This window comes from Podarcis liolepis (genome assembly GCF_965112155.1).
Source record: "Podarcis liolepis genome assembly, chromosome: 10".
NCBI classification, from domain to species: Eukaryota; Metazoa; Chordata; class Lepidosauria; order Squamata; family Lacertidae; genus Podarcis; species Podarcis liolepis.
The window spans coordinates 31,804,143-31,817,001 of record NC_139562.1 but is presented as its reverse complement, the minus strand read 5'-3'; the positions used below and the strand labels follow the sequence as shown (position 1 = coordinate 31,817,001).

The window sequence follows — 12,859 nt, the reverse complement described above, 5'->3', positions numbered from 1 at the left end:
GGTACTATTTCTGGGTTGTGGAGTCTGTAACCTGAAGTGTTTGTAACCCGAGGTGTTTGTAACCCGAGGTACCACTGTAATAGTCCATGCTTCTCTCATATTGCCCTTCTATTCCACCTTACTCCACAAAAGAGACAGGAACATAAAATATGCTCCATAGCTCATGCTATCTTATATGAGACCGCTGACCAGAAAGTGATTACATTCAATTGTTTTAAAGGTGTTTTTTTTTGGGGGGGGATGGGCCATGCAGGTGTTGCAAGAGCCTCTACTCACAATACAAGGCTGTGTACACACACACACCCTGTTTACTCTGCATTGAATATGAGCCCATCATTGGTTTGGGAAGCGATGGGCTTTGGTCGCAATCCCATATCTGTCCTGTATCTATCCTGTTGGTTCTTAAGAAATACTGCATTTTGATGTGTTTTCCTCCAAACTAGTTTCAATCCAAATGGAGAAAAAGAATGACCTAGCTGCACTTTAAGCTAGTAATGTATACACAGCTTAAATCATTTTATATTGCCAACATGCTAATGTCACTGTAGGCAGCCAACTCAAAGAGCGTATCTTCCCCAAACCTTTTGCCACTATTTCTGTTCCCAGACCCAGCTGTATGCTGCCAGGTTCAAAGACACATCACACACCAATCACTTTATCAAACTTGCCCTCTTGGGAAGAATCCTCCGGCTTCTTTGAGGATGAATGAAGATTGAGGCATATGCTATGCAGGAAACTTGAACAAGCATGATTCAAACCAGGGTTACTTGAAAGAGAAAATAAATTATGCAAAATGAGAAACTGGAGGTGCAGACTTGGTCAAGACACCATCTCTAGTTTATTAATATCATTAGCTTTGAAGTCACCAAGCCTTAAGGCAGTAGTTAATTGTAGGCTTTATTTGCCATTTCCAGAACATCCAAAATTAACCTGGTGCTCTATGAAAATCATAAATCTCATGTCTAAGGGTCAACGTTACAAATCTATTAGAATGTCTAGAGGTTAACACGGGAAATGAAGAGAAATGTTTCAAGAGAGATGAGCGTGAGAATTAGTTTTACTATCCCAATTTAATACCTTTGTGCAGTGCAGAATTTGGCCTTCAGCTCCAGGTTCAGTTGGATGAAAGAGGAAGATGCTGGAGGGAAGGAAAACTGTGCTCACACAAAATGTTTGAGTTAGGATTTTCAATTATACAAACTTAAGAGAATCTGCAGAGTACCTAGCCAAGCCTTACTCAAGCCAAGGCAACAATAATTTCAAGGTTCTGAATATTCTAAAGGATTCTCTACATACTAAACATGATTGCATGTCTCACGATGTCTCGCTGACATTTCCAAGCGTCATTAGAGATGATTCCAGAGTTGCCACTATGGAATTATTTGCTTTTTATGGGGCATTTACATGATATTGTCATCAAATTGTTGTCCTTCTGCATTTTCCTCGTGCTCCTCGTTTCTTCCTCAGATCATGGATAATCCAAATTTATGGTAGAGCCAAACAGTACCGTAGTCTCTGCAGGTACAGGTACTCCTCTGTCTTTTTAAAGGTCTGGTTCTGAAGTGCACAGTGACATATTCAGGTGAGGCTATCAACATGCATCTACATTTTGGCTTGTCTTCATTGTTACCTTTCCAACTGGCCCCATTGAGGGCTTGTCTACACTTCTACTTTTCCTGCCATTTCCCTCAAGGAACCAACTTTTTTTCTGCTGAATTGAAACAAACATCAGCTGGGTTTTCTGCCGATTGATGTTTACTCCAACTCAGTGGTATAGAGTAGGTTTTCCTGGGGAAAGTGGTGGGACAAATGGAAAACAGCTTGTGCCCATGCCTGGAAAGCACGGGACAAGCAGAAAACCTATTGGACCCCTGCTTTCTACTCACGGGGCAAGCAGACGTGTGGATGAGCCTTTAATCAAATCATTCTTAACAGATTTTTAAAAATTTGTTTGTGCAAATAGTGCTTAAATAAAGAGACATTTTATCACATCTTTTAAAAAGGTTTAAAAACACGATGCCCTTCCAGAGGGCACAATTTTAGCATCATGGTATTATAAGTTTAAGTCTGCCTCTTTAAAAAGTGATTAAATAAATCATGCAAGAACGCTTAAAGAAAAAAAGTGTATTTGTACAAATTAAACAGAATATTAAAAATGGCTATAATTTTTAACTCAATTTCCCATCCTTTCTTTCACGGCTATGTCAAATTCACTAATGTGGATGAAACAAAGCAGTATGTACACACACATACAAAGTGCTATATCCCCTGAAGTGTGATAGTTAAATTTTAATTCTGCATGTAGCTTACAGCAGAAGAGCAATAATTGGGGAGAACTGAGCCACTAGCCTGCAGGCACTCTAGGTACAGAACACTTCCATTTTGATTGCAGAATGAAACATTTCAAAAACACATCTACTCTAATAGATGCTTTGTTAATGTTAGGGGTTCTTACTGAGCTTTATGACGCATTAACATTCAGCAGCAACAAATTCTACAGTTTAATAATATGCTTCTGAAAGAAATATAGAAAATAGCCTCTTCCAGTTTTCCTTACCCAGCTTCATGGAGAATCTCTTACTTGAGTCTGGCATAACACTGAATAAGATGTTGAGGGTTGAAATTAAGACTTCCATGAGAGCTGGGTGGACAGCTCTTTCAGAATATTTCTGCAGGGAAAGGGGGCAAATATACTTTCACTGTTACAGAAAGAAATAACATGCAACTCAGATAAGACATGAGGAAATCTTTTTAATGGGCCTGACAAGTTTGATAACTCTGAACCACAGGGTATGGTCTAATAGAAAGCTCCTGTCCAAAAACAGCTTGTAACAAGAATCTAGATCTACAATGACTTCTGACAATAGCCTTAATTTAATCTTTGGAAAGGGATGCGGGTGGCGCTGTGGTCTAAACCAGAGCCTCTTGGGCTTGCTGATCAGAAGGTCAGCAGTTTGAATCCCCACGATGGGGGTGAGCTCCTGTTGCTCGGTCCCAGCTTCTGTCAACCTAGCAGTTCGAAAGCACGCCAAAAAGTGCAAGTAGATAAATAGGTACGGCTCCGGCAGGAAGGTAAATGGTGTTTCCGTGCACTGCTCTGGTTTTGGTGTTCCGTTGTGCCAGAAGCAGCTTAGTCATGCTGGCCACATGACCCGGAAAAACTGTCTGAGGACAAACGCGGGGTCCCTCGGCCTGTAAAGTGAGATGAGCGCTGCAATCCCAGAGTCGTCTGCAACTGGACTTAACTGTCAGGGGTCCTTTACCTTTACCTGTTTAAACTTTGGGTGCTCCTCTTTATTCCCCACATACCTAATAATTGGGGGAGGAAGTAGAGGGAAGGGCACAGCATCACTGCCTCCACCAGCCAATCTCTTCTGCATGGGGCACAAACTCTGTCATGCTCACTTTCCTAGTGCTGGTTTACTCACTGTGAGAACAGGACGCTAGACTAGGTGTTCCTTGCTTCTGTATAAACATTATGTGAACCACTTGATGCTTGGGTGGGGTAAAAGGAAACCCTACCATGACTATGGGAATGCAAAGAGAGTCAGAGATCCTCAGCAGAAACTCAGAAAAGCTTTTCAGTGTATCTTCATTCTCTGAGTTGGGAGCAGTGAAAGAATTCTCCTGAGCCACAGGGTCGTTTTGTGATTCCACAGCTAATCTAGAAAGACACACAGAACTGTCAGATGGACAGAAACTATTGCATCATGTTTCTACAGCATCCTGGCCGGACCTCAACTCCGTGACCAGAATGTTGAGTTTGAATGTGTTCAATCTCCTCTATGGTATTAATGGCCTGTCAGAGAGCTTTATGTCAGCAGAACCCTTTTCACATCTTCAAAATGTGTTCATCAAACTCATGAAAGGGGAAAGAAACCAAGACTGTGCCTACTGTCCCCTCCCAAGCTCCACACATTCAGCAGAAGATGATAGAGCTCTACAGACACACAGTTGTACATCAGGCATATATATTTGTAAGCACCTTCCACTGAACATGTAAAGGACAGGGCCACCAGGCATGTTCCTGCTTTACTTTCCATGCACTTTGAAGAGGTGAGTATGACTCCAAGCACTCAACCGTGCCTAAATTCCAGAGTTGTTACAAAGATAATCTTAAGGATACTGCTATGAACTTTTGGGAAGATGGGTAGAGTGTAAACGCAGCACAACCAATAAATGGTGCTACTTTGTGTGGGGGAGCCTACTTTAAAAGGCCCCACTGGGTTTCACTCCCCACCTCCCACCAGAGCCTGCTAAAACTTTGGGTTGGCTTTGTCCCTGGGGCTGGTGAGAGCCAGAACAGCGGCCCCCCAACCCATCCCAAAGCCAACTTGGCTCCCGGCCAGAGCACAACCTTATCCGCTGCACAAAGGTGGTTTACTGGTATTTTTAGCACATACAAAGAGTAAATCTCCAGGTCATCAGCTATTGAGCCACTTGAATGTAGAGGAGCAAAGCAGGAAACCCTGGTTCATACCCCTTTAATCATATCCTCAGACACAGATGCAAGCTTTGCGCATCTCCCCTACAATTTCAGAAAGCTGTGAACAAATTGCTATCTGATCTCTCTTAAATGTTCTTAGGCTAAAGACAGACAGAACTTCCTCACCTGCAAGCATTTCTGAAGCTTTCTAAAGCACTCTGCAGGAACTGTCCCTGCTGTGAAACTGTTTTGTTCTGATGTCTGCTGCCTGGTTGACCCTATGACATTGAGATGAGAGAAAAAGACTTTCTTATGACCTTCTACTTCATGCCACCAGAATATCACGTTAAATTAACAATTGCAGTCACCAAACGTTAGCTTGAAAAGCCCTCTAATTGTTTGAAACACTAAGGCTGCTCATCCATTTCTTCTCTTTTGCTATCATGAGCCACTGTTAATTCTTGTTCAGCACATGCACACTAGCTTTTTGTACTGAAAAAGGCAGAAGAGAATTTCCCTCTTTTCTAGTGAGCAATAAATAGCAATAGAAGTTTTCGTAACTCCCATGCGTTTGGGTTACAGCACGTTATAGATAAAAGTAGTAATTCTGTCACACTATAAAAACAGGAGAGAATAAAACTAAGTTCTCCTAGAGATTAGCCTCTTTCTGTTTTAAAGTCACTGCAAACTGATCCCTTGATTCTGAAAATGTGCCCCTGCACTGCACATATACTTGCAATACTTGTGTAATGTCTCTGGAACATGCACATAAAAGTCATATTTTGTGAAATTGCTCATCCTACATGTGTGGTATTGCAATTAAGATTGCAATACTTACACATCTACTGTAGAGGAACTCCAACTGAGCTCAGTAAAACATACTTCCAAGTAAATACAAATACTGGTCAAATACAAAGATGGTCAAATATTGAGAGCCAGTGTGGTGTAGTGGTTAAGAGCGGTAGTCTTGTAATCTGGGGAACCGGGTTCGCGTCTCCGCTCCTCCACATGCAGCTGCTGGGTGACCTTGGGCCAGTCACACTTCTTTGAAGTCTCTCAGCCCCACTCACCTCACAGAGTGTTTGTTGTGGGGGAGGAAGGGAAAGGAGAATGTTAGCCGCTTTGAGACTCCTTAAAGGGAGTGAAAGGCGGGATATCAAATCCAAACTCTTCTTCTTCTTCTTCTTCAAATAGGATTTGGCTGCACATGCTCACAATGTTCTGGAAAGCAGGTAAACATCAGGTGCATGTGCAGAGGGTGTCACTCATTCTTGTATTTTGGAATGACAAGAATTCGTTTCTTCTCCATCAAGACACTTTGTAACCATCTCTGCAATCCCCAGTATAGTACTCCTGACTTTGGGCTACACTATAAGGCTTAGCATCAACATGCAAACATTTATTCATTTCTATATTTCTATATTTTAAACTTTGTTGAAAATGTATGTTTTGCTGTTCCATTATTTGGACCAGCTTTCTTTTAAAACCCTGCTGTTTGCAAGCATGTTACTGGGTTAGTCCCATGAGAAGAGTTTGGATTTGATATCCCGCCTTTCACTCCCCTTCAGGAGTCTCAAAGCGGCTAACATTCTCCTTTCCCTTCCTCCCCCACAACAACCACTCTGTGAGGTGAGTGGGGCTGAGAGACTTCACAGAAGTGTGACTGGCCCAAGGTCACCCAGCAGCTGCATGTGGAGGAGCGGAGACGCGAACCCGGTTTCCCAGATTACGTGACTACCGCTCTTAACCACTACACCACACTGGCTCCTGAGGAAATCCAAGATGAGGAAATCCAAGTGGAAAATTCAGTCCCAAATATAAAAAAGATTCAGAGAACACCCTTCGGAAAGGAGTGAGGCAGATCAACTATCTCAAACTTAGCAACAAGTCTGCTAACATGAGAGGAGGGTTTTTCGTGGAAAGGACTGCCAGAATCCCACCACTATTTGAGGGTGGGAGCACGAAGAGAGGACTTCGTCACACATCTGGCCCACATTACCTGCCAATCAGAATAAAAACACAACACTGAATGACTAACCATGAGCCTCCTATTAAGAATTGGCAGTGGAAGATCACTACATCGTTTTAATACACCTTCGACCAGCTTCTGTAACTCTCTGTAAAGTACGGGAGGGATGGTCACATGATCCTTTCTGAAGCGAAAAGAGTAAGACAAGAAAGGCAATTAACTTGGAAGCAAACCTCAGGGGAGACAGAAATTCATGGTGGTCCAGATGTCAGCAAAACCAAGAGTGCAAGAAAGGACTAACCTGGGTGTCCAGCTACAAAGAAAAAGTTCACCAAATTGTTTCCTACTTACCTCAGTATTGCAGCAACAGCTTTCACAGCTTCAGCTGCTACTTCAAGAATAGGACAGTTTAAAGCTTCTAGAAGAACACTAACTGCATCTTTAAAGACAGAGGTATTTGTAAATAATTTGATTTCTGCTGGCTGCCTGAAAAAGAAGAAATGCAGATCAAATCTTTAAATCATAGCCTCCTATTGAAAGACTGTCACATGCACACCAGTATAGGAATAAATTCTTATCGGTTACTGCTCAGTTGGGATTTGGTCTGAAGCTTTAAATTATATTATTGGTAACAGTTTCTCAATAATAACCCTAAGCATGCTTTGTATGAACAACATGAAGGCTTTCGCTACAAAATACCTACAGGAACAAACAGTTACATTGTGAGTTCATTGCCAAAATTGCACATTTATTTATTTATTTATTGAATTGCTTTGCATAAAACAATTTAACAATAAACAGCAACAATAAATATTTGTGCATGTATATACTGTATATAATTTCATGTCTAATACAAATGGAGTCCAGGATAAAAATCTCCACTTAATTTTCAAAATTTTATTTCACAAGCAAGCTAGTGGACAGTGTGTTATCGCTTATGAGAATATACCCTGGATATATCCCTTTCACCTAAAACCTCCCCCCCCCCAACAAAAAAACCCACCAAAATCATCCATGAAAGGTGCTCCCACACACATTTTGCATATTAAAGGCAACCTGGAACTTTGAAATCTCTTACCATTTTAAAATTTCAGTGAAAAGTAGAAGTCCCTGCTTTTGCAATTCCACATTATTGAGATGCAAGATTTCTTTCAGGCTCCTTAAAATGGGTTCAATGCCTGGAATAAAGTCAAAAATATTTAAGCAGGCCCCAATCCATGAAAGGGGTTCCAATAGTGAAGTAGAAAGGCGGAAAGATTTGGGCAACTTATTTCCTGAACATCAAGTGATAGAGGCTGTTTGGACTCACTTTAGCCCATCACCACATATGTGAAGTACTTTGAGCATGCTGCTTTATAGATGTGAGTCGAGGGCAACTTATAACCATCAGGAGCAATGCCTGAACACCTTCCACATGAACTGCATCACAAGGATTTGGGGTAGCACATGGCAGGACAGAATTTCAAACAAAGATGTGTTCTCCCAAGCCCACATTCCCAACATGTTCACCATCCTGTCTCAATGATGTCTAAGCTGCCTTGGTCATGTCCACAGAATGGAAGATGGCAGGATTCCCAAGGTCGTGCTCTCAGTCAGTTTCAGTTCCCCATTTTGCAGGGGATGGAAACTTTAATTACTCATTGCTTTTCTCAATCTGCCCCCCCCCCATCCTTTTACAGAGAAGCGGCATTATCTTGCTATAAAAGTGAAAAGAAAATAATGAAAGGAAAGCCACGGGGAACAAAAGCTGAGCAATTAAGAGGCAATTCATCACCTGTCTCCCAGTCATGCCGAACTGGACACAATAAATGATCAGAACAGGTAGCTTTTGATTAAAGACACTGCAGCTTTTTAAAAGCCTTAGTAGTACTTGTGGAGTTGCAGTTGTATTGCACTACAGAACAACAGCCACAAATAAAGTTCAAAAACTCATGGAAGGACAACGAACAAAACCCTAGAATGCAATGATTGGGCAATGTCATCATCTGGATTCTCTGAAAAGTTAATGAACAAAGAATGATGAGATAACAATCGATAGCAATTGCAGACAAAATGGCTAGTGTGGAAATGTTGAATGACATGGCAGCAACTGCATCAGGCTGCGAAGAATGGTGATTTACCATAGACAGTGTGACACTTGGAAAAGAAAAGCTGTTCCTCTGTCAGCAGCAGCAGGCAGCAATAAATTGACCAGGTGAGAATTTCGCTCATGCAGAAGAGACACTCAAACAGGAACTCTGCAAACAAAAACAAAAATAAATGTATTCTAGCATCAGTTGAGCCCAACACAACTACTCCCAAAAGGAGGGGAAATAAAGAAAAACACAAAAGAAGTAAACGTTAACTTAAAACTCTGACACATCTTGAAACTACCAGGGGGGGAGGTGAGTGCTGAACCCTGCCATCTGCCTGCGAAGGAAAATGAAAGGCGAAAAAAGATTGTTACTGACCTGGCTGCTGTGCAAGTTGCAACTCTGCTGCTACAATTATTTTAACTGTTTGTAATTGGGGAAGGGGGGCAGTTCTTGTTGTTGTTTGTTTGCTCTAGTAACCTCTAGGTTAGATTACTGCAAAGTGTTATTCGTGGGGCATAAAATTCTCCTTATACTGTACTTACAATTTCTAGTTTACGTCACTCTGAAGTATTATTGGTTAACAGTGCTGCAATAGCTGCAACTTTTCCAAACATAGCTTTGCAATCAAGTACCATGATAACCTGCAAAGTGGCAAACAATAAACAACAGCACATTCTTTTTGTTACCTGGGATATCGGCATTGATAAAGGCAGGAGCATATGTTGCTGGAGAATGCACCAGTACAGCAGCCATACACTGAGCACTTGCTACCTGTAATACCTCATCTCTAGACAATAACAGCTGTGAAAGACATAAGACTAGGTATTAAAGAGCCATTGTTACACTAAATTACTGCAGCGTTAGAAAAAATGTGTTGACCAAATGCAAATCAGAAGAATAATAATTTAAACTAAAAAGTAGATAGGTAGCCGTGTTGGTCTGCCATAGTCAAAATAAAAAAATTCCTTCCAGTAGCACCTTAAAGACCAACTAAGTTAGTTCTTGGTATGAGCTTTCGTGTGCATGCACACGAAAGCTCATACCAAGAACTAACTTAGTTGGTCTTTAAGGTGCTACTGGAAGGAATTTTTTTATTTAAACTAAAAAGAAATGCTATTGTCATAGAGCCACACTAAGCTAAACCATGGTTTAGCATTCAAATATTTATTTAAAGAATTATTTTTAACAATTCAGATGTCTTGGTTCGCATGTCACACTACGCATGGGGTGGACAATTTTTTTGGCTCTGCAGGCCAGATCTTGATCAGGTTGTGCCTCATGGGCCAAATTTGACACGAGGTAGGACCACCTACCTGTCAATCATCTGACATCACCTCATAAACTGGAAGATGCTGCTAAAATGAAGAGGGTTTCTTATACATTTTAGCAGCTGCTTCACTGAAAACTCTTGGGGTCATTTTGCTGCTGCAAACTAGAGCTCTTGGCTTAGTTCTCCCAGACTCACTACAAGTAAAAAAATAAAAATAATGACAGACCTTGGTTACAAATTCATGGTTAATCTAGCAAGCTAAACCACAAGCCCGAATTTGGACCATGGCTTAGATCATTACAACACAGCAGCAAGACAACTGGGGGAAAGCAAGCCAACCACAAACTCCTCTCTAGGAGCCCCCACACTCATGCATTTACGCTAAACCATGGTTAGGCTTACTCTGGCATGCAAACCAAGCCATCTGAATACATTTTATTTCTAAATAGAAAATAGTGTTAGAATAATCACAAAACTATGGGCAAATACATCAAACAGCTGTCTATGCTGCATCTAGTAATCATAATGGGCATCATCCATTGTATTGTTACACACTACCCCAATCTTTGTGCAGTGCGAGGTTCTAGGGGTCCAGGCACTTACCCTGGGTTTGTGTCTCCTTTGGAAATGAGGCACAACAGAGACTGTGGTGTCTTTATGATATGTGGTTTATTTACAGATATATACAACCTAAGCCTACAATGGAGGGGCTTCCAGCATTACACTCCATGATTTCTCCCATTGCTGACACCTTGGATTCAAACTGTCAGCCCACATTATGCTTTGACTGCCCTGCCCACCCCCCAGCTTCAAAGGCTGACCCCTTTTTCCTGCCACAAGGAACTGAAACCCTAGAAAACTTCCTAGAAAACTGGCACTGTCTTCTGGCTAACAATCTCAGAGCTCAGAGAGGGGCTCCCCCCATTTGTTGGCTTGCACAGTCTTTGCTTTGATGATGGCCCACCTCCCTATCTTTGTTCTCTGTTGATGGCCCATCTCTCAAGCACAGAAAAACTGGTTTGGCCTGTATTTTGACACGGATAAATTCAGCATCTGGCAGCCCATCTTAATACTCCAAGCACTGATTAAACTCCAACACTTACTAAATCCAAGAGTTATGGGTGTCTTGCACCCACAAACTCATAACGGTATTATGAAAATGACCCCATGTGCAACCAGGAAAAAGCATTCCCACCCATTCTCGCAGAATACATTTAGATGTAGCATAGCACCTTTAATTTTCTTCTACAACACAAGGTATTCACTAATACCTATATTTAGTGAATACGTAACAAAAACTTGCCATTAAGCAAGTTCAGCATTCACCATTAATGTGTCGACTCAGTATAACAACAAATCTAGCACCAGATGTTAGGAGGATGGGTTAAATCTTTTTGGCAATTACCTTCTTGATCATTAAAGGTAATGGACTTTCTCGCTCAAACAACTCTGGGCTTGCAGAATCTGCTCCTTTTCCTGAATTACTCATAATAACTGAAACAAACTTATCATATTTCAGTAGCTGCTTTAGCAAACCTGCAATAGAGCAAGGGGAAAGAAAATTAGAAACTAACAAAACAAGAGATATTTAAACATCACATCATTGGGTTCTGAAACGTCTTTATGATTCCGATTCTATTGTTGCTCTACTACCAAACAATATTTTGACCACTCTATAAGCAATATTGTATTATCTATACAGATATCTACATCAGATTTTTTTTATTTTCGAATTTTCCATCAGAAAAGCAAAAAGCCATTGTCCCTCAACTTTTTTTTTCTGGCTCTGTAAAGTCAAACTGACTCCTGATATTGCCTGGAACAGATGGTTAGCTATTAAGGAGTTACGCTTCCAATTTCCAAATCTCCTGTCCCTTCCCCACTTTTAAAAAAAACAACTTTTTTATTTTGCTAACAGAGCAGCTGGGCATTCTACAAAGTGCAGGGCCAGCAAGAACCCAGCCATTCACCAACTTAATATGCCATAGATCTAAATTTGCATATATACATATAAAAATCAATCAACTCAACTTTTGTTGATTAAAATTTGACGATAAGAGTACAGCATAGCATATCCAAATTTGTGTTAGGTGCCCAGCCTTGAGGGGTTTTTTTTGGGGAGGGGGGCTGTTTTTGGTTTTGAAAAAAAACTAGCAACACGCCTACACATGGGTTCAGAATCTGAAAGGCAAATTAAATCCTTATGTGCATGATAAAAGAGATTGAATTTTAAAATTGCTTTCTTCCACTTTCTATTCCAAAGCATTCCAGAATGAAAGGAATTACTAGCAGCATTTGAGAATACATCCCAAGCTCTTCCCCTCCTATTCCACTGATTGAGCACCTTACCCAAACAGTTAACTTGCAGCTCCTTGGTCTGTGAATTCTTTAGAGTAGTCAGAAAGAGGCCACACAGCCTCTCTGTGAAATGAACAAACAGCCTCTCTGCAGCACTGGGGACAGAGTACAGCTTGCCATAAAGATAACATACAGCAGCCTTTATGCTCTCATTTGGGTACATCAAACCTGCAGCCAGATGCTCCATCATGTTACATGCAGAGAGAACAGAAAAGGCAATTGTAAAGAGAGAAAACACTGATAACTTTGTCAATTGTGGGCTGGCCAACAGGGGCATCATTTAAGGGAGACAGAGGATACAGTCACCCTCATGTTTCATGCAATTATTCCTCATGAGCACCCTTATCCCCAGAAAGCTCATTGGTTCTGTATGCTGAGCAAACTGATTCTTTAAAAAAGTTAACTGAGCCTACATACTACATCTGCACATCAAGGTACAAATTCCTTTACTTAAAAAACACACAAACTACAATTTGGTTCTTGATAACTGATAATATAGCTAATATGAGATATCAAAATAAATACAATGTATGTATGTATGTTTAACTTCTGGGTTTTTTTAACAATTTAACCTTGCACCTTATTGAATCTTTCCTCCATACACAAATGGGGACCCTACTGGCTTGTGAAATGGTAGTCTTACAAGAGCCAAAACTCAGCTATTTCCAAATAGCAGGTGACAAAAACCCTAATCATCTCCAAGTCATCCTTGATGTAAGGTCATCCCACAGTTGTGCTGCTTCCATTCTTTTCATTTCTAC

General features: G+C 41.0%; 1 protein-coding gene across 4 annotated transcripts in view; it reads right to left on the bottom strand.

Moving 5' to 3' along the window:
• The window catches only part of LOC310687486 (meiosis inhibitor protein 1-like), a 29,249-nt gene extending 16,396 nt beyond the window's left edge, over positions 1-12,853 (bottom strand). For all 4 annotated transcript variants that reach the window (XM_083462578.1, XM_083462577.1, XM_083462579.1 and 1 more), the window contains exons 1-12: positions 12,090-12,853; positions 11,146-11,276; positions 9,157-9,271; positions 8,516-8,632; positions 7,474-7,573; positions 6,747-6,881; positions 6,465-6,579; positions 4,613-4,704; positions 3,523-3,664; positions 2,558-2,669; positions 1,078-1,138; positions 669-766 (exon numbers count right to left, since the gene is read on the bottom strand). In XM_083462578.1, the coding sequence (XP_083318704.1) occupies positions 669-766; positions 1,078-1,138; positions 2,558-2,669; positions 3,523-3,664; positions 4,613-4,704; positions 6,465-6,579; positions 6,747-6,881; positions 7,474-7,573; positions 8,516-8,632; positions 9,157-9,271; positions 11,146-11,276; positions 12,090-12,378 (1,507 nt within the window). In that variant the 5' untranslated portion in view covers positions 12,379-12,853. The remainder of the gene's footprint in view (positions 1-668; positions 767-1,077; positions 1,139-2,557; positions 2,670-3,522; positions 3,665-4,612; positions 4,705-6,464; positions 6,580-6,746; positions 6,882-7,473; positions 7,574-8,515; positions 8,633-9,156; positions 9,272-11,145; positions 11,277-12,089) is intronic.
• Positions 12,854-12,859: the final 6 nt, after the last annotated feature.